A 22,415-nucleotide genomic window follows, 5' to 3' on the forward strand; every position below is an offset into this window, starting at 1 on the left:
AAACAAATAAATTATAATGAAGGAGGAGACATTACAACTCATACCACAGAAACATTATACAAAGGATTACAAGAAACTATTACAAACAATTATATGCCAACAATGAGATAACCTACAAGAAATGGATAAACCCTAGAAACATACACTATACTGAAACTGAATTATGAGCATATAAAAAATATAAATAGACCAATAATAAGTAAGAAGATTGAATCAGTAATCAAAAACCCCTAACAAAGAAAAGCCAGGACTTGATGGCTTCACTGGTGAATTCTACAAATATTTAAAGAACAATTAACGCCAATCCTTCTCAAACTCTTCCAAAAAATTGAAGAGAACACTTCCAACCTTATTTTATGAGGCCAGCATTATCCTGATACCAAATTCAGACAAAGACACTACAAGAAAAGAAAATTACAGACCAATATCCCTGATAAATATAGATGCACAAATCTTCAACAGGATACCAGCAAACTGAATTCAGCAGCACAAAGGATCATACACCATGATTAAATGGGATTTATCCCTTGGATACAAAGATGACTCAACATATGCAAATCAGTAAATATGATACAACAAATTAACAGAATGAAGGATAAAATCATATAATCATCTAAATAGATAAAGAAAAAGCATTTGACAAAATTTAACACCCTTTTATGATAAAAACTCTTAACAAATTTGGTATAGAAGGAATGTACTTCAACAGAGTAAGGCCATATATGAGAAGTCCAGCTAACATCGTACTCAATAGTGAGTAGTTGAAAGCTTTTCTTCTCAAATCAGAAACAAGACAAGTATGCCCACTCATACCAATTCTATTTAACAGTGGACTGGAAGTTGCAGGCAAAACAAATAGGAAAGAAAAAAAATAAAGGCATGCAAATAGGAAAGGAAGTAAGTAAAATGGTCTCTGTTTGCAGATGATGTCTTATACATAGAAAACCCTAAAGACTCCACAAAAAAAACTGTTAGAAGTAATAAACAAATTCAGTAAAGTTACAGGATACATAATAAATATACAAAAGTCAGTTGCATTTCTATACACTAACAACAAACTATTCAAAAAAGAAATTAAAAAAACAATGCCATTTACAATAGCATCAAAAAATACTTAGAAATAAATTTAATTAAGGAGGTAAAAGGTCTGTACACTGAAAACTGTAAGACATTGAAGAAAGAACTTGAAGAATACGCAAATAAATGGGAAGATATGCCATGTTCATGAATTAGAAGAATTGATATTGGTAAAATGCCCTTAATATAGAAAGAGATCAACAGATTCGATACAATCCCTCTCAAAATTTTAATGGCATTTTTCACAGAAATAGAAAAACCTTAAAATTCATATAGAACCAGAAAAGATCCCAAACAGCCTAAGCAGTCTTGAGCAATGAGAACAGAGCTGAAGACATCTCATATCCTGATTTCAAACTATATAGCAAAGCTATATTAATACATATGGTACTGGCATAAAAACAGACACATAGACCAATGGAAGAGAATAGAGAGACCTTAACCAAATCAATGCATTTATAGTCAATCCATCTTTCATAAGGGTGCCAAGAACACACAATGGGGAAAGGACAATATCTTCAATAAATGGTGTTGGGAAAACTAGATATCCACATGCAGAAGAATGAAATTGGACCTTATCTCACACCACAAAAATTGACTTAAAATGGACTAAAGATTTAAATGTAAAACCTAAAATTGTGAAACTACTAGAAGAAAACATAGGAAAACATTTTCTTGAAATAATCTGGGCAATGATTTTTTTGGATATGACCCTGAAAAGCACATACACCCAAAACAAAAACACACAAGGAGATTGTATCAAACTAAAACCTTTACGCCGGCCCGGTGTCTCAGGTGGTTGGAACTCAATGCTCCTAACTCCGAAGGCTACTGGTTCAATTCCCACATGGGCCAGTGGGTTCTCAACCACAAGGTTGCCAATTCGATTCCTCGAGTCCCGCAAGGGATGGTGGGCAGCGCCCCTTGCAACTAAAGATTGAACATGGCACCTTAGGCTGAGCTAAGCTGAGCTGAGCTGCCACTGAGCTCCCAGATAGCTCAGTTGGTTGGAGAGTGTCCTCTCAAACACAAGGTTGCCGGTTGCCAGTTCGACTTCTGCAAGGCATGGTGGGCTGTGCCCCCTGCAACTAGCAACTGCAACTGGACCTGGAGCTGAGCTGCACCCTCCACAACTAAGATTGAAAGGACAACAACTTGACTTGGAAAAAAGTCCTGGAAGTACACACTGTTCCCCAATAAAGTCCTGTTCCCCTTCCCCAATAAAATCTTAAAAAAAAAAAAAAAAACTGAAAAGCTTTTGCACAGCAATGGGAACAATCAACAAAATGAAGAGACAATCTACATAATAAGAAAATATGTTGCAAACTACCGTGTTTCCCACAAAATAAGACCTAATCGGAAAATAAACCTTAGCATGATTTTTCAGGATGCTCGTAATATAAAATAAGCCCTACCGTATTTTCCCCAAAAAAAGACCTGGTCTTATATTAATATTTGCTCCAAAAAACACATTAGGGCTTATTTTATATTATGAATATCCTGAAAAATCATGCTAGTGCTTATTTTCCGGTTAGGTCTTATTTTCGGGGAAACACGGTATACATCTGATAAGGAATTCATATCCAAAATATATAAGGAACTCAAATAACTCAGTAGCAAGAAAACAAGTAACCTGATTTTAAAATGGGCAAAGGGTCTGAACAGACATCACTCAAAAGAAGACATACAAATGGCCAATAGGTATTATGAAAAAATGTTCAGCATCACTAATCATCAGGGAAATGCAAATCAAACCAGGAAATATCACCTCACTGCGTTAGAATGGCTATTATCAAATAGACAAAATATAAGTGTTGGAGAGAATATGCAGAAAAGGGAACACTTGTATACCTTTAGTGGGAAGTACAGACGCTCCTCAGAAGATTAGAAATAGAACTTCCACATGATCCAGCAAACTCACTTCTGGGTATATATCTAAAGGAAATGAAATCAGTATCTCAAAGAGATATCTGCACCCCCATGTTCATTGCAGCATTATTCAGAATAGCCAAAATATGGAATAAAGTCCTGTTAGTGGGCAACTTAATTGCCCACTAACAGGTGAATGGATAAAGAAAATATAGTCTATACACATACAATATAATATTATTTAGCCTTTAAAAATAAGGAAATCTTGTCATTTATGACAACATGGATGAACCTGGAGGACATATGCTAAGTGAAATAAGCCAGACACAGGAAAACAAATACTGTGTGATTTCCCCTATATGTAGAATCTGAAAAAGTCAAACTCACAGAAGCAGAGAGGAGAGTGGTGGTTGCTGGGAGTACGGGTGGGGGAAACAGGGAGATGTTGGTCAAAGGGTACAAAGTTTCAGTTATGCAAGATAAATAAGTTCCAAAGATCTAATATAAACTGTGTTTTCCCGAAAATAAGACCAAGCTGGACAATCAGCTCTAATATGTCTTTTGGAGCAAAAATTAATATAAGACCCAGTCTTATTTTAATATAAGACCCAGTCTAATATAATATAATGTAATGTAATGTAATATAATACCGAGTCTTATATTAATTTTTGCTCCAAAAGATGCATTAGAGCTGATTGTCCAGCTAGGTCTTATTTTTGGGGAAACACGGTGGCGTGGTAACTATATAATAGAGTAGTTGAAATTTGCTAAGATAGTTAAGTCTTCAATGTTCTCACTATACACAAAAAAATGGTAACTATGTGAGATGATAGATATGTTAATTAGTTTGATTGTGGTAATCATTTCACGGTGTATATGTACAGTCATCCCTTGGTATCTGTGGGGGATTGGTTCTAGGACCCCCTCCTCTGAACATACCCAAATTCAAGGATGTTCATTTAATTTGCATATAATCTATATACATCCTCCTGTATACTTTATATCATCTCTAGATTACTTATCATACCTAATACAATATATATGCTATGTAAATAAATGCTATACTGTATTGGTTAAGGAGTAAAGATAAGAAAAAAATCTGTATATGTTCAGTACAGACACAATTATCATAGGCCTAACTACATAGTACAGGTCAACAACAACATAACATATTTAAAAAATATTTTTGATCCATGGTTGGTTGAATCCGCAAACATAGAACCCTCAGATATAGAGGACCGACTATATATCGAAACATCATGTTGTACACCTTAAATATATACAATTTCATTTGTCAACTATACCTCAATAAAGTGAAAAAATGAACAATTAAGCATAAAAAAACCTGCATGCCTCCTTTACTATGACATAAAGCCATTTGAACGAATAGTTTTAAAACATTCTGCTGATTGGGCTAGACTTATAACTCCAGAAAAAAAGTAAACATGCATGAAATCATCTGTACAATTTCAGCACAGCTCTCTCTTAAAGAATACGTGAGTTGAACGAAGAGACTGGAAGTTAGGACTCGTCGCTTTAACACAAACATAAACCTGTTCTTTTGCTTGTGAAATATGACTAATAGCATAGGATATTATCCTCCTGTCAGAGGGTTTTTGAAGAGTGATCCAACAGTGAGCCAAATGCATAAAGCATCATGCATAGAGCACAACAGTTCTGCTGCTCTTCAAGCTTCGTCCCCCTGAGGAGCTGTTGAATGCAGAACTCTCATTTACTAGCAGTATTAATATTCAGCTCTATGGAACTCAGAGCTACATGTTTTTTTCATAAATAATTTTGCAGCTAAAGCACTAAAGATGTCAGAAGACTACCATTTTAAACAGTCTTCTAGCTTTTATATGTAATCTCTGGGAAGGTCACATAGAGCTAAAAAATTTTCCATTAAAGCACTTAGGAAAACTTGCTCTCTCTCTTTTGTTTAACCTTACATATACCCTCATCCTCATATGACACATTAATTACATAGAGAAAAACAGCACTTTATAATGGTCTAATTCCTAGGGAGTCGCCTTCTCACTCTCAGTGTCCCCAGGGTGAGAAGAACCCAGGTGAGCAGGAAGCAGGACAGTGGGAGGCCTGCAGGGGATTGGCCCCAGCCATGGGCTAATTTGGGGAGGGGGCTAAAGCCAAATGTGGGCCTTTGAGAATTTCTGCCACAATTCCTTTGCACGCTTGCTTAATCCTCACTGTCCAATATGGCAGCCACTTGCCACATGTGCCAATCTGAGCCGAGATGTGCTCTACATATAAAACACACATGGAATGATTAATTTGAAAAGGGAATATAAAGTATTTCAGTAATAGTTTTATTTTGAATACATTTTGAAATTATAATATTGTTGATAAATTGGGTTAAATAATTATGTAAATCAATTTCACATTTCTTTTTACTTTTTTCAATGTGGCTATCAGAAAAATTTAAATTACATCTGTAATTTTAAATTACATCTGCGGTTTGCAATATTATTTTTACTGGATGTGCTGACATAACTTATGAGAAACTGAAGCTTTTAAGGGCTGGAGGGGTCATGGAGGCCATCAACAGCTCCATGATACAGATGAGAAAACTGAGGCCCAGAGAATGACCTGCCCGAAGGCACACAGGGAATTTGCAGCAGAATTTGCAGCTGGGCTTGGGGTCCAGTCTCCTCATTCCCTGTAGCTCTGGGTATGGGTTCAAGCCATAGGGCCCCATGCAGATCGTGAAGGCATCTGCCCCTCCACTGGCCCTGGGTGCACACTCGAAGGGGATTTCTGAGACCATCATCAGGCCTGGAGACTCAGCCCAATCCAGCCACAGCCTCAGGTGGGCCTGATGTGGCTGAAGGACAATGCAATCCTGTCTCCATAAGAAGCAGTGATGCTTTTAAGCATCCCATTTACAATGAGAATCATAACAGCACCTACCTCTCAGGGTGCTTGGCACGCACCAACCTTAATAAAATATTTACAGTTAGCATCACCAGTAATGCTTGCTAGTCTAATGCACTGAGACAGACACAGCATCACTCTGTAATATTCCTAGCAAAAATGCATAACCTGAATCTAATCAGGAGGAAATATCAGAGGAGTCAAATAGAGCAATGGACTTGCTGTGAATTGGCCTGTATGCTTGAAAATGTCAAGATCATGAAAGAAAGAAAAAGAAAAAATCACGGAACCGTTTCATTTTAAAAGAGACAAATGAGACATGACAACTATAAACAATGTTTGATCTGGATTGGATCCTGGAACAGAAATGATTCTTTTTTTTTTTTGCTAGAAAAATACATTAATGAGACGGAAGGAAACTAGACTGGATGGTAAACACACAATCAAGTACACAGATGTTGCATTATAAATTTGTACACCTGAAATTTATATAATGTTATTAAGCAATAAACTTAATAAAAATACAAAATATTAAAAAAAATACATGAATGGGACAATTGGCAAAATTTAAATCTGTAGATTATATAATAACATTGCATCAATATTAATTTTCTGATTTTGATAATTGTACTATGGTGATATAAGATAATGTCTTTTGTTTTGTTTCTGTTTTTGTTTTGAAGTTCTTAAGCCTCATGTCTGCAAGTTACTCTCAGTTTTTAAAAAATCTAGCTATAAAAAGCTGTTAATTTAGGGGATCTAGATGAGAGTATACAAGAATTTTTTGTTCTGTTTTTGTAACTTTTATGTAAGTTTAAAACATAAATAATCTCAAACAAAAAACAATTTGGAAGACAGATCTAATACAGTATTCTTCCTAGTACCTCCACCCTAACTTATGATGCTCAAAATTTTAACCAGACTGGAAAAGAGTTTGTATTTTGAATTTCTCTAAATTGAAAAAGAAAAATTCATTGTGTTGTTCTATTCACTGGTAGGTATACTCCCAGCATGTTCTATGACTGTATAATAATTTTTTTTCTGCTGGCAAGTTAAGAGAAACAACTAAAGATTTGGTACTTATAAAATTCATTTTACAATATTTATTAAAAACCTACTATGTGGCAGTCACTGTACTAGATTCAGGGATAAAGAAATAAAACATACATAGTATGTGACCTAAAGGATTTTACAGATTAGCAGGGGAAACAGACATATAAATGAATAATTGCAATGAAGTAGTATACATGTTATAAGTGTGTGAAAGAGAGGGAGGGAGGGAGGGAGGGAGGGAGGGAGGGAGGGAGGGAGGGAGGGAGGGAGGGAGGGAGAGAGAGAGAGAGAGAGAGAGAGAGAGAGAGAGATCTACCATTCTATACAAAGGATGGATGGACCAATTCCTAGAGATCTGGGAAAAGGAGGTGGTTAGAAAAATCTTCATAAGATACACAGTGTTAAAACTGGGTCTTAAAAGATGAATAGTGGGTTAGATAGACAAATGGAGGAAAGGGTATAGGGACAGGAGTTGAATGGCATGAGCAAAGGATATGGAGCTATAAAACAACCTAGAGTATTAGTGGGACAACAAATAATTCAGAATGGCTGAATCCAAGATGAGAAGTGGCCACAGTGAGAAAAGAAACTGGAGAGAAGTAGAGCCCAGTTCTTTGAGGGTCTCATAAGCCATTGTGACAGGAAACTTTGCACAATCCCAGGGAAGTGTGGTTGGGAGTTCTTGGCCATTTATCTATATCTGAGAATATCTAACATGTTAAGCTATCACATATAAAACAAGGTACATCAAAGTAGGTCATTTCATTTCCATGAGATGATTTGTGTTAATTACAAGGGAATGGAACAAAGAATGGGGTGTCCTGCCATCTTTATATCTTTATGTTATGACATGAGAAACATTAGTATTTTCATGCTATTGTGTTAATATCACTGTAAGAGATTAGAAGGAACTTGACTCTTAATGTGCCAAATTATAAAGTTCAAGTTGTAATTGAATGTCATCACTGTCAATTCTCTTGCAGTCACTCCAAGGAAAGAAATAGTAGCTCAGTGACGACCACAGTACTTGACCTTGGGTATACCTCTTTTTTGTTTGCCTCTCATAGATTAGGGTTACAAGGGGTCAAAAATCTCTGCTCACATTTTTGAATGAGTTCATCAGTGAAGGAGAGAAACCTTGCAATCAGAAATTTGAAGAATGAGTGCAGGAAACAGGTGTTGGTTACTTAAGATTATTTTGAGTAAAAATAAAAGGTCTTTAATGAAAAAACATTTCTAATGGTTTCCAATCCTGTCTTAGGATTCTGACCCTTTATTTACTCTCACATGAAAACATATATATAAGGAGAATGAGAAGACAAGCCATAGATTGGGAAAAAATATTTACAAAAGATATATTTGATAAAGGATGATTACCCAAAATGTTCAAAGAACACTTAAAGCTGAACAATAAAAATATGGCCAACCCAATTTTAAAAATGGGCAAAGATCTAAATAAACACCTCACTAAAGATACTATACAGATGGTAAATAAGCATATGAAAAGACGCTCAACTTCATATATCATTGGAGAATTACAAATTAAAATAATGAGATACCACTACACACTTATTAGAATGGTGAAAATCCAAAATGCCGACAACACCAAATGATGGCAAGAATGTGGAATAATAGTAACTCTCATTAATTGCTGGTAGGGATGCAAAATGGTACAGCCACTTTGGAAGACAGTTTGGCGGTTTCTTACAAAACAAAATATACTCTTACCATATGATCCAGCAATCACAAGCCTTAATTTTTACAACCAAATTAGTTAAAAACTTATGTCCACACAGAAACCTGCACATTAATGTTTATAGCAGCTTTATTCATAATTGCCAAAACTTGGAAGAAACCAAGATGTCTTCTGTAGGTAAATGGGTAAACAAACTGCGGTACATCCAGACAATGGAATATTACTCAGCACTAAAAAGAAATGAGCTACCAAGGTACGACAAAACATGGAGAAACCTTAAATGCATATTGCTAAGTCAAAGAAGTCATTCTGAAAAGGCTGTGTACTGTATGATTCCAACTATGTGACATTCTGGAGAAGGCAAAATTATGGAGACCCTAAAAAAAATCCATTGTTGCCAGGGGCCTGGGGGAAGGGAGGGATAAGCAAGTGAAGTACAGGGGATTTTTAGAGCAGTGTAACATTTCTGTATGCTACTATAATGGTGGATACATGTCATTATACATTTGTCCAAACGTATAGAATGTCTGACTCTAAGAGTGAACCCTAATGTAGACCATGGATTTTGATCGATAGTGATCTGTCAATGTACGTTCATTGATTCTAACAAATGTACTACTCTGATGGAGGGTGTTGCTAGTGTGGGAGGCTTTTGTGTTTGTGGGGGGGGTATATGGAAACTCTCATATACATAAATATATATATATAAAATTCGGAGACCACCAGGAGGACTAAAACCAAAAATTCCCCTAAAGCTGTTACATTCGGGAATTTGGAAATTGTATTTTCAGCAAAGGCTTTTAGTTGGTAAGGTTTGTGATTTTTACCTTAAAAGAATATTTGGCAACAGCATGGGGGATGAATTGGAAAAGAACAAGACTAGAGGCAGTCCAGGTTAAAAGACTCTTGTTGAAAAATAGGACAGAAGGCATGAGGACCGAGACTAAGAGATGCATATGACAGGACTTGGTGACGGACTGCATGCAGGAGGGGAGAGGAAGGGAGAAGTACAGGAAGACCTCGCTTCTGGGCACCAGGTGATTCAGGGGATGGTGGTGTCAGTTACTAAGCTTAGTAAAGAAGAGGAAGAGTTGAGGGGGAGGGAGATAATACATTTAAGACAATCATTCTGCCTGATTTGATCACCTTATATAACACTTTCCAGTTTATGAATTCTATAAGGTGGTGAGTAACGTACGTTTCAATGAGAAAATATCCTCAGAGACTAGACCAAGTGCTATCTAAAAATGTGGTCGTATTATTTTCTTTTGGAAGAAAGTCAAGAAGAAACTGGGCAGAGTGAATCACGGGGCTGTACCCCAGGTGCTAGCAGGCCAGGTAGTCAGTGCCTGGTAGGCAGCCCAATGTGGGGCTATGAGTCAGCCAAAGATGCCTGACAGACTGAGAAAATGAGGAAAAGCAGACTTTCAAAAACTTAGAATTGTGACCATAGTTTAAATAAAAATACTCAGGCCTCACTTTACATTCATTTAATCATGCTTCTGGTAAAATCATATTTTTTCACAGGTAACCATTCTGTTGTGCAAGCTATGTCACTGGAGAGGGAAATCAAGTTAGAGCTATCAAATTCCTGAATCTCTCCAACCATGGAAAACACAGCTTCCTATAATCAGAGTGACGGACACTCAAGATAGTTCCCATCTTCCTCATCTAATCACAGGGAAGTCTCCTTTTAAAAGGCTCCTTTTAAGGTTCATTTCTTTTATACCATAGACTATTTGATTGATACAATTTGAAGATTCGCTGGAAATATACACAGAGTAAAACACCTATTGTCATTTTGAGAATCGTTTCAGTTTTCGAAGACCCCATAATGAACTAGCCTAAACACAGATAATACAAAAGTCATATAAGATCACGTATTTCAAGGCTATGAACTTGGTGCGTTAATTTTTTATCCTTTTCCAGGATTATGGGGCTTCAAAATCATATTAATATCACGGAAAATTCCATTCATAAGTTTCATTTAATAAATTGGAAGAGGCTATGATCTGAGAGCTGGTGGAATTTTGAAAGAAAAAAATTATTTCCGATATGATAATATCAAGAATCCTTTCAGTCACAGAAACTGGCTAAGAAGAGGGAAAAGACTGGGAGTCACCTAAAAAGCTTTTTCTTAGGAAAAAAAATAATACTGTTAGAGTTATAGGAGACTCCCACTGGGTACTATAATGTTCCAGAACATTCTGGAAGCATGGTTCCCAGCCTTGACACATTTGGAGCTAGATCCTTCTTTATTATAAGGAACTGTCTGTGCATGGTAAGGCACATTTAGCCACAGTCCTGGCCTCTACCTACTGGCACTACCCCAGTTGTAACAATCAAAAATGTCTCCACACCTTGCCAAATGTCCTTTGGCGGCCCACGCACCACCTGGAAGCTTTTAAGAAATGAGGATTTAGGGCTGCCTATTCAGCGTGATCTCAGTCATACTGAAATCAAAATTTGCAGTTTAACAAGTTTCCCAGGTGACTCATGCATATTCAAGTTAGAAAAGCACTGTCAGATCACATTTATCCATCAGCAGGAAGGAAGCGGAAAAGAAAGAAGTGTGGGGAGTGCACAGAGGAAGAAAAGAGATAAAAGCTAAGAAACTTGGTTAAAATTGAAAACATATAGAACTTTAAAATCAAACATAAAAAATAAGTGGAGCTCAGAGGATTTTTAGGGCAGTGAAACTATTCTGTATGATACTATAATGATGGACACATATTATTATACATTTGTCCAAACCCATAGAATGTACAAAGCCAAGAGTGAACCCTAATTTATGGATTTGGGGTTATTACATAGTGTTCATATAGGTTCATCAATTGTAACAAATGTACCCCTCTGGTGGGAGATGTTTATAATGGGGAGGCTGTGCACGTGTGGGACCAGAGGGCATGTGGGAAATCTTTGTAACTTCCTCTCATTTTTGCTGTGAATCTAAAACTGCTCTAAAAAGAGTTTTAAAAAAACATTTAGAAATAATAAATCAAGGACTAATAATTTTTTTGGTGACATTTCTGACAAAGTTGTCAGTGAGAAAGATAAAGAAGAAACTTTTTACAGTGGGGTTTTAAAGGAGAAAGAAATGAAAGACAGGGAAGTTAGGACTGTATTAAGTTAAGCAGTTTCAAATTCTGCGACCTAGATTAGAACTGACTATTAAGATGAAAGTGGGTGAACGCCAGAGGACTTACGGAGAAACAAGTTGTACGAAATGGTGGTCAGCTGGTTATGAAAGAGGAATAACACAGACTTCGTATACTGCTTCTCACATGGCAACTTTCTGAACTAGGCTGCATTATCCAGGGGAAAACGTTGAGAAATGGCAGGGGTGGTACTACGAGTACCACCAAAGTACTTCTAAAGCCTCAGGTGACATCAGTTTTCCCTCCTTTTATCCCGTCAATTTTACTTACAAAATTAGAATTTTGCACGGTTTGGTATAGTAAGTTATCTTTCCTCCTCCACTTTAAACCTTTGTTGATAAAATATTCCGCCAACTATTTTTCCTAAATATGGCAACTCTGTGCCAAGAGGATTATTGTTTTCCTGAGTACTTCCCAGGACTCATAATCTTCATTCTTCTTGATAGTTCACGTCAGGGGTTGGCAAATGTTTTCTACAAGGGCCAGGTAGTAAATGTTTTAGGCTTTGTGGTCTATTCTGTTTTTGCTGCAACTGTGATCGTGTAAAGTGAAATCAGCCATAAACAACATGTAAATAAATGATTGTGGCTATGTTCCAATAAAACTCCGAAAACAGGTGGTGGGTTCAATTTGGCCTGCAAACCATAGTTTTTGCCCCCTGGTCCAGATTGTTCTTTTGAGCTTGAACTCATCTCCCTAATACAAATTTAAATAACTAACATGCACTGAGTACAAAGTGCCAGGTACTATTGTAAGTGATTTGCTTATATTATTATATTTCTCACATCAGCACTCTAGGGTAGTTTATCACACAGGGTTCGGTGTAGAAAAATTAAATTATTTTAGATATTTCTGGTACAAAGGAATTTACTATGGGGAAGTATGGCTTATAAATTCATTGGAAGAGCTGGAAGAGCACAAATAGGTGGCTTGTTCTGGAGTTTGGACATTAAGGTCCTTCCCATATACCCTGTTTCCCCAAAAATAAGACCCAGCCGGACAATCAGCTCTAATGCGTCTTTTGGAGCAAAAACTAATATAAGACCCGGTATTATGTTATATTATATTATACCCAGTATTATATTATATATTATTATATATTATATATTATATATTATATATTATATATTATACATTATATATTATACATTATATATTATACATTATATATTATACATTATATATTATATTATAGACCCGGTCTTATTTTACTTATTTTACTTATAGTAAAATAAGACCGGGTCTTATATTAATTTTTGCTCCAAAAGACGCTTTAGAGCTGATTTTCCGGCTAGCTCTTATTTTTTGGGAAACACGGTAGCTGTGATCCAGAGGACAGGGAGCTGCTACTTACTACCACTGCTGCCTCAGACTCAAGATGTGTCTAGAGGGCAACATGGATCCAACCCCACGCAAACCATGTCTGTCAGAATCTGCTCGTCAGCTTCCCCTGCTGCAGGAGGCTCACCTCTGTCTCCCTTCCAAATCTCAGGAACATGTTTACTGCTTATTGCACATCCACAACCCCAGATACAAGAATCTGGAAAATGCACTTTTTTAGCTTTCCAAGTTCTCCAAATAGAAGGTGAAATGGAGGTTGAGAGAGCCAAAGTAGTTGGCACAGAAGAGACAAGTACTGTCCCTATTTAAAGTTAAGTTGGAAAGAACTTCCTGCCGTTTTTCCTTCATTTCCTTTATTCTATTATAGACAAATTAACATTATGAGCAGTGGCTTATCTGAATACTCTGTCTTTGCTATAGTTATAGTTTTAGTGACTGCTTTTTTTATTTTGGAAGTATTTCAAAATACATATGAATAGAATATCGGACAGTTACATATGGAAGCCATTTAAAATGTATATTAACATGCAGCCCTTTAATATCACTCAATTCCATATTATTCATTCAAGTTGCAATATAGTATCGATGGGTCATCATACTCATCTCTGCCAGCAAGTTTCATATCCTACTTGCAAAATTAAAATTTTGTTGTCATGGATTAGAAAACATTTAGAAAAGGGGATAAAAATCGGTGTTTCCTAAGACCTAAGTAAATAATTTGATACATGACCCATAGTTTACTGACTCTCCCCCAACCCTCCCGTCAGGCACAAATATCACTCCTTCCTTTGTGTACCTGATGTTTAGTATAAGTTCAACAAATGTTGAATGAAGACACACACAAAAATGCATCATATACAAACCAGGATTTTTACTTAACTTTAGCCTATGCTGTTTAGTCCATTTAAGATTACAAACTTCTTGCAAATTGGGGTCGTATCTTTTATGCCGTTACACTCCTTTTTACCTCCCAACACAATATTGAGAAGATAGGAAGGGCTCACTATAACTATTCATTGAATTAATCAATAGTTTTGAAATCAAATACACATTTATCAATTGTTAACCTCAAATATTAACTGGTAATATGTATTTTTAAAACTACTTTATTTTAAAAATTTTTTTAAAGAGAGAAATTGTTAAAGAACAATTCAGCAATATTCTATCCACCTGAAGACAACCAACATTTTGGGTTTTATTAATTTTTCTATATTAAATTCTTGGTTCAAAAATAATTTTACTCTTTGTGCATAAAATTTTGTCCTTGTTTTCACTTATTATATTTAATAATCATTTTCTGTGTTGTTATGATGAGTTTTTAACATTGTATAATGGTATATCCAGAGGACAGCTCTAGCCTCTAGGACAGTGTAACAGCAATTTTTCGTGTCAATTTGACGGGGCCAAAGGGTGCCCAGATTAAACCTTATTTCTGGCTGTGTCTGTGAGGGCGTTTCTGGATAAGATTAGCATTTGAATCTGTGGACTCAGTAGACTGCCCTCCCCAGTGTGGGTGGGCATAATCCAATCTGTTGAGGGCCTGAAGGGAACACAAAGGGGAGAAAGGGAGAATTCAAATCTTTTGCTTCCTACCTGGCTGATTAGCTGCGACATCTGTCTTCTGCCACTGGACAGGGATTTACACCGTCCGTTCCACTAGACCTTCGGACCAGATTAGATTTATGCCACCAGCTTTCCTGGACCTCCAGTTTTCAGACAGTAGACTGTGGGACTTCTCAGTGTCCTTAATCATGTGACCCAATTTCTCATAATAAATCCCTTTCTGTATATTTCCCATTAATTCTGTTTCTCTGGTGAACCCTGACTAATCCAGACAGTACCAGCCACTTAGTGAGCATTCAATAAATTAATAAATGAATGACCAACATTAAGAATTACATTTTAAACATATTTATTATGTTATAGGTGAGAAATGCAAATTTCTTTGATGTTCGAAATTTGCATTACTTTACTATTGAGGATGAATATTTTCCATGTTTTTATTAAGCAACTGCATTTTCTCTTTCATGAATTTTTTTCAAACTTTTTGTCCATTTATTGGACGCTTGTTTTTAATGTACTCATTACAATTACAACTTATTAATAAATATTTTGTGATTTTTGTTCCTAAAAATAGATGTTATCAAATTAAGGAAACTGTCAACATAAAAGCAAATCTTCATAATCACAGAAAGAAAAGTACAAGGAGAAATAAATGTTAGTTCAAATACTGAATGATGCCATCTAGTGGAAAATTGATTTTAACTTACTCTCTGGATCAGAGTCCGTGATTTCAATGCCCCCAAATTTAGTATTTATGGGACTTTATTAAAATATGTATTCTACATAGCCTCTCCTCTGCCTGGAGATTTTTAACTCACTTAATGTATAGGATAGCCCAAGAGCTGTGTTTCAATTATATTCACATTGGAAACTATAAAAATTCCATGTTAGTTAAAATTAAGGTGCCCAGTGATACTTTATGCTTTCCTTGTTCATCAGCATTTTCACCAATTTCACCTTAATAAGTAATTTTGCTGCTGATAACATTCTTTTAAATGAATAGTCTGTGCCAGCCCCTGTGCTAACCGCTTTACTTGTATTATTTTATTTAATCCTCCCAACAGTTGTAATAAAATAGGTAACTATTATAATGCTACAGGCAGGTATACCTGGGAGATAGTATAGGTTTGGTTCCAGACCACCATAAAAAAACAAGTATCACAATACAGTGAGTTGTAATCTTGCTGGTGGAATGTCTTGCCTTCAGTTTGTAGAAAATGCAACATCTGTGAAGCATAACAAAGCCAAGTGCAATAAAACCAGGTATGCCTATATTTTAGACGATTAAGGCAGAGAGTTTAAGTATCTTCCCCAAGGTCACACAGCTAATACGATACCTGAGCCCACAGCCCATCATGTTATTACATGTGTGTACAGGGCTCTGTGATAAGGAAGATCATAGTCACACCAATAGTAAAAAAAAAAGACTAATGATTTTACAATTCTATATTACATTCCTTAATCACTGAGGGCTGTTTAGGAACATTTTGCTTTGACATTTTGCAACTTAGTATTTACACGGTTTGAATTAATACATCCCACACTCAGATGTTCCTTACATATTAGTTGTAGATTTTTGGTGCTATAAATTTGAAGATGTTTTCAGTACTTTGCTGGTACTCTCCATTTTCCCCCAATACTAATATAAATGAAAGTAAACTGATCTGCTTCAAACCTTCTATGTGGAGGCAAACTGAAACTAATTTATTTATAACTTGTTAGCAAACCCAGTCGATAGGGATCTGTCAGGCAGGCCAGGCAGCTGAGGCTGACCAAGTTGGCCTTAATCATCATGCCTGCCCCTCCCCACACCTAGCCTGCCCGGCCTGGCCTGGCCCACTGAGGGCTGGCAGAAGTCAAGCTCTGCTTCCCACTACCTCACTGAAACATACCTTTCCTATAGTTCACTCCCTCCCTAGGGCCCACAGTATCAACTAACTACAAACTGAAAAATTAATTCCTGCTACTGCCCTCGGAGGAAATAATGTGAGGATAACATAGGAACTTTGAAATTGTCCTTCCTGAGGCTACAAACCTGACAACTGCCCTATGATGAAATCTTTTGAACACCAATGAACAAAGAGTGTTAAATAATGTAGTAGATTTTAAAAAATAGAGTGAGCAAACAATATAAAATTTTCTCAGTTTACTGTTACATTGCTGAGTGGAAGCGAAGTTTGTATCTGTATATCCCTCACTCCCATTCCTACCTCCCAGGAGCTCAACGTGTGAAATGGTAAAGCCCATTGATGTCAAGAAGGTTCAAGTAAATATTCAGCAAAACAAAGGGAAAAAATTGATGACTAACAAAAAATTTTGTAGTGTATTGAACTGGGAAGAACAGAGGAAATAAAAATAACAATAGATAACATTAATTGAGCATTAATTTGTTCCAAGCAATTTTCTAAATGTTCGGAATGCATTAGCACATTTTAATCCCCAAGGGGATTTCATTAGGTAGGTATAATTATTAATCTTATTATACAGATAAGAAACCTAAGTAATTAAGTCATTTGCTGGAGTCATATAGCTGGTAAACTATGGACCTGGAACCAAACTGTCAGGCCCCAGAGCCCCAAACCCTTATCTACTACACCTAAGAAAGAGATCAAACCTGTATCAATTCCTTGGAGAGTCAGAGGCAACTATAGGGCGAAAAATCCACTAAATGGATCACCTCTTTAACTAATGGACATCTGCATGATCACGCAGTTATTTAGAGTCCTCGCTGTCTGCAAGCTCATTTATATAAGTAAATTAATTGTGACTTATTATATAATTGGATTCATGAATCCCTCAGGGTAAGAATCTGGATGTCTTGGAACGTTAACAAGACCAAGCCATTCTTTTCAGGTTCTTAAATCCTTTTAAATGAGAGAAGAAAAAGAAATTTGCCAAACACGGTTACAGGAACTGTGGTATAGTAAAGATTTACATAAAACAAATTAATGCTTTTAACATACCCAATATGACAGTGTTTGAAACTTCATTTGGGAGATAGCCACATAGGTCCAAGTCTAATAGTGTGTGACTGTGAAGTCCGGCCACTGCTTCCTGGCACCCTGCGACCGTTCCTGGTGAAAATTCAAGGAACCCCGACTTAAGCATTGGTTTTGTTTGTAAATTGTAAACGCGGTGGAACAGCCACCAGAGGCCGCCGGCTGCAGGTGGCGCTCATCACTATTACGGAGCAGTGCCGCGGCTAAAAGCAGTCGGGAGTGCCCACGGAACCAAAGCGCTCGGCCCCGCCTGTCCGGGGCTGAGTTTCCAGGGCACCGGGGGGCGGGGACTGGCCGGTCGGCTGGACGTGCGGAAATCGCCTAGAGCGGCCGGAGCTGGCGAAGGGCGCGGCGAGAGGCGGTCACGGGCTGCCAGACCATGCTGAGTGGAGCGTGCGGCAGGCTCGCCCCAGTGCTGCGGCAGACACGCGCGCCGTCCTCCGCGGTCGCCCGTAGGTGCCTGCGCGTGTCGCGGTCGCGATCGTCGGCGGACGGGAGCGAGACGGAGAAAGTGCCCCAAGCTTTCGACCCGGCGCTGCTGGAGTTCTTGGTGTGCCCGCTCTCCAAGAAGCCGCTCAAGTAAGATTATCCGGCTGCCTTTCCTTTCATGGCCTCCCATTGCGGGGAGGAGGCCAGGGGACCGCGCGGCCGCTTGCAGCCGTGGGGAGCCTTTCAGGTCAATCCGGGTAGTCTCGGCTGCCATTTTCTGGGGGCCTGCCAGTTCCCACGCATCTCCCTCTGTAGCAGGGAAGGCGGGAGGAGAGCCAAGCCCCAGGCCTCCCAAATCCAACCGCCGACCCGCAGGCATGAAGAGAAACTTAGAGGTTCGCCACGGACTGTGCGTTAGAACTGCCAGGGTACCTTTTAAAAATGTAGATTCCCAGGCAACACCCCAGGCGACCGAATCGGAAGGTCTGAGGGCAGGGCCTGAGCGATTCTGTATTTTTTTAGACGCAAAGTGTATAATCTAATAGACAGCCAGGTTTATGAAGCACTGCGATTCAGGAGTAGTCCATAGCATTCAGGTTTTTAAGCCAAGATGATGAAAAATAAATACTGTAGTAGCCTCCAGATTCTTGTGAAAATGTCTACAACGACGATCTTAAGCGTGTCAACTACATGTGCTGCCCTTTGGCTTTTAGTTCTGGACTAGCTGGTTTTGTGAAGGCCTCCTTAACCTTTAGCTTACAATCCTTAGGATAAACAACTGTACAGTTCCACGTTACTAAAACTGAATGTTGACAACACGAGTATTGCAGATTGAATATACTAAACATCAAAATGTTATGTATGAGTGGCTATCTTTGGGTGGTAGATTGCTAATAATTTTAATTTTCATCTTTTTGCATCTTTCTAAATTTTTCCCGTAATTAACATATTCAATTTTCTTAAACCTTGAAATTATCATTTGATCTACCTTTTAGCTAATTGTGTAACTAGGTCACTGCAGATTGGTTTTCCAGAGTTTTCTCATTTCTGCCTTTTCAGCTTTCCCAAACTTTTGTGTACTTCGATTTTTCAGAGGTTTTCTTCTAATGGATCAGTTAGGCTGCTCTAGTATGCCTGTATTCTAAAACGAGGAAGTTGAAATTTTCTCTGTCCCAGTAGTAAATTAACTGGGATGGTTTTGGGGGTGACCAGAGTAATGAAGGAATATTTGGATGAAAAGGGGAGAGCTTTTCTGGGTATTTAAAAAAATTAATGCATAGGTTGAGAATAAAGTGAAAACAAAATGAGAAACTGATTAAAATGGTAACAATTAGATTAATTTTCTAAGAGAAATGGTTTGACTATTGCTGCTTTTAGAAAAGTTTAATTCTGCTTTTCTGGGATTAACTCTGTGAAGAATTGGATAAATGGTGGTGTTTATTGAACATCAAGCTCTTCCAAGCATTTTGTTTTCCACGATTCATTTTGTTTTTTTTTTCCCTCTCAGATACGAAGCGTCAACAAATGAATTGGTTAATGAAGAATTGGGAATAGCCTATCCAATTATTGATGGGATTCCTAATATGATACCACAAGCAGCTAGGATGACGCATCAAAATAAGAAACAAGAAGATACGGAGCAACACTAGATCATAATTAAAAACAACACACACAACTAAATTTTCTTAATACCATCTACGTTTTAAAAAGTCAGGGTGGCAGGTCATAAGTGGAGGAGAAAAATGTTTCTCTCTCTTCCTGTGTTGACTGTCCTTATTCCATTGGTTTCTTTAGCAGGACTGTTCTACTCGGCCTCTGTGGAAGAAAACTTCCCACAGGGCTGCACTAGCACAGCCAGCCTGTGCTTTTACAGTCTGCTCTTACCCATTACCATACCAGTTTATGTGTTCTTCCACCTTTGGACTTGGATGGGCATTAAACTCTTCAGGCATAATTAATGCAGCCAGAGCCCAGATGGTATATAGGTTAATGCTATGTTGAGTGTCTATATCTGAAAGCTCAGCTGTATGGAAATACCAGGCACACGCCTAATTTGTAGGAAAGATGCTTTACCTTACTTCTGTCAGACTTAGGACTATGGGACGCTTAGGCTGTAGATGTTTCTTTTATTGTTCTTTGGTTCTGCCCTTGTTATTCGAAGGTTCTAATTTATAACGCCTATGTGAGAAGAAACATTTCAACAAAAGTGTTTGAAATTATAGTCCTGACCATCATCTGATGACTTTATTTCTTATCCCATTCATCTGAAAGTTAATTTGAAATTTTATGTTTTAGAGTAGAAGTCTTTGGTAAAGTCACATGTTACAGATGACTGCAGTAAATTCCACCAGAACTGTTAGAATAGTTGGAGAGAAATGCATTTGAACTAGTGTGATATACACTACAATAAAGTGGAAATTTTATGGACTTGCAGAAATTCTGAGTTTGTAAAATTCATTTCTTTGGCATCAAATGCTTACATGACTAATAACACTTTTCCATAAAAGTTTTCATGGTTTTGTGTATTTTGTTTTTGGTCTTAAGAATGTGGGTCTAAGAAAGGGAAAAGTGAAAAAATATTCTAAATTTTAAAATGTAGGCTATTTTTAGACACTTAATACCCCAAATAGAATAATTTCCCAGGAAAGTATGTACCTTTGGAGGTAGAGGTAGGGTTAGAAGACTTGCAAATAGCTGTGTCCTATTGCACTTACAGCTATGTTTTGAGCCACATTTTAGTTTATTTTCCTGCCTTAGGAGACCTGTTTAGCACTACTAAGGGCATGAGTATCAGACACATTAATAGTTCCTGATTTTCCAGAGCTTTCAACAAGACTGATAGAAAACAGTACAATAAGTATTTTAGAGGTATAACATAAAGGTTTCAGTAGTTAGCCTAAAGAAACTAAGAATTGAATATACTAAACTTGATTCTTACTAGAATCTTAAAGTAGTTTAACAGAAGCTTTAGACAGTGATTCTTACCCATCAAAAGAAAATGAAACCATGACATAAAATGCAGTACAGCTTTGTTCTCATCCACTTCGTGCTGTTAATGGCAATATGATACAGACCCCAAATACAATTGTATACACACTATTTTATAATTGTTCTGCAAATCAGTTAAAAAAGTATGCATTTACATTTCCTTTACTGGTGGCTATTGTCATGCATATTTCATCTACATATTACAAACCTGACAATACTTTATTTCTACAATTTAATGTCTCAAACTGAGAGAAGAACAAGTATATGTAGCATAGTTGTATTAACCTTAAATACCTTTTCTGGTTCTCTTCATTTGTTCCTGTGAAATCACATTAACCATCTGGGCCACTTCTTGGGACCCTCAGCTACAACACCCTTTCTTGAAAATTCTCCCAAGTTTTCTGGTGATCCTCTCCCAAGTTCCTCACTACCAAGGCATCTTGCCTTCCAACCATTAATGGGGACCCTCTTTACCAGCTTCCCATTACATAGCTCATGCCACAAACACATTGACCTTCACCTGTTGCACTATAAACTCACCATGAAAAATACTGTCTTACTCTTTCACTATTGGGACTCACTCCACTCCTCCTCCCCAATGATAGCTGACTTCACAATGACAGGGGACCTCTTGACTCTTTAAGGGCCTCTTAGTAAGATTACCTTCCGTTAGTGTCCTTATCCGATATCACTGACAGGGATCTTCAATCACCTCATGAATAAGAGCCTTCCTACCAGCTAAGTGAGAAGTAACCACTCTGGAGGGAGCAAAAAAGGACTTGACCTCTCCCCCTTCACTTCCAATCCTGCAGAGTGGGCTTCTAAGGAAGCCTCTCTGAACTTCAGACTGCATCTGTGAGATGGAAAGGATGATACCTATTTCCAGATCAAACAGGAGTTTTAAGTGAGGCAGAAAATACGAAATTACTCAGCATAGCCAAGAACCATAGTAGATTATCACTACTATGTGTACTTATGGGGAGACAGGCCTGTCCCCCTTTCCAAGTTTTCTACCTTAGTGAAATGCTCCATTTGGAAGTGATTGCTATCTCCCGCATATGCCACTAGGTGGCACTTTTCACTAACTCATGGGACTACTGGCAATTAAGCAGAGGGACTAGCAAAATGCAGAGCTAGATGGTAATAGTCCACAATCATGACTTCTAGATAGCCGTGATAGCTGATAGGAATCCCAAGAAACAAGTGTGTAACTCGGGGAGGTGAAATTGAGAGGAGGTGAAGAAGGGGCAGCAATATGCGGAGGGTGAGATGATTCAGGCAGAAGAAAAATCATGTGAGGAAATAGACTGGCTCGGCTCATTCAGGAAACAGTTAACTAGGATGAGGTAT

At 37.6% G+C, this 22,415-nt stretch overlaps 2 protein-coding genes and 1 pseudogene across 2 annotated transcripts; 2 read left to right on the forward strand and 1 right to left on the reverse strand.

The window, feature by feature from the left end:
- The window catches only part of LOC109452266 (uncharacterized), a 51,139-nt pseudogene extending 33,423 nt beyond the window's left edge, over positions 1-17,716 (reverse strand).
- Positions 17,717-17,918: 202 nt separating this feature from the next.
- Positions 17,919-20,586, forward strand: PYURF (PIGY upstream open reading frame). Its single transcript, XM_019741128.2, has 2 exons — positions 17,919-18,227; positions 19,585-20,586. Exons 1-2 carry the CDS (start codon positions 18,028-18,030, stop codon positions 19,724-19,726), a joined length of 342 nt encoding a protein of 113 aa, XP_019596687.2. The 5' UTR covers positions 17,919-18,027; the 3' UTR covers positions 19,727-20,586.
- Positions 19,820-20,079, forward strand: PIGY (phosphatidylinositol glycan anchor biosynthesis class Y). Its single transcript, XM_074323659.1, has one exon. It carries the CDS (start codon positions 19,820-19,822, stop codon positions 20,033-20,035), a length of 216 nt encoding a protein of 71 aa, XP_074179760.1. The 3' UTR covers positions 20,036-20,079.
- Positions 20,587-22,415: the final 1,829 nt, after the last annotated feature.

Source organism: Rhinolophus sinicus, linkage group LG02 (assembly GCF_036562045.2).
Source record: "Rhinolophus sinicus isolate RSC01 linkage group LG02, ASM3656204v1, whole genome shotgun sequence".
NCBI lineage: Eukaryota > Metazoa > Chordata > Mammalia > Chiroptera > Rhinolophidae > Rhinolophus > Rhinolophus sinicus.

Excerpts from the sequence above, each read along its gene's own strand:
- PYURF (XM_019741128.2), top strand. The coding sequence starts at position 18,028 with ATGCTGAGTGGAGCGTGCGGCAGGCTCGCCCCAGTGCTGCGGCAGACA. Across the intron at positions 18,228-19,584 it reads CTCTCCAAGAAGCCGCTCAA|ATACGAAGCGTCAACAAATG; the intron begins GTAAGATTATCC and ends TTTCCCTCTCAG.
- PIGY (XM_074323659.1), top strand. The coding sequence starts at position 19,820 with ATGTTTCTCTCTCTTCCTGTGTTGACTGTCCTTATTCCATTGGTTTCT.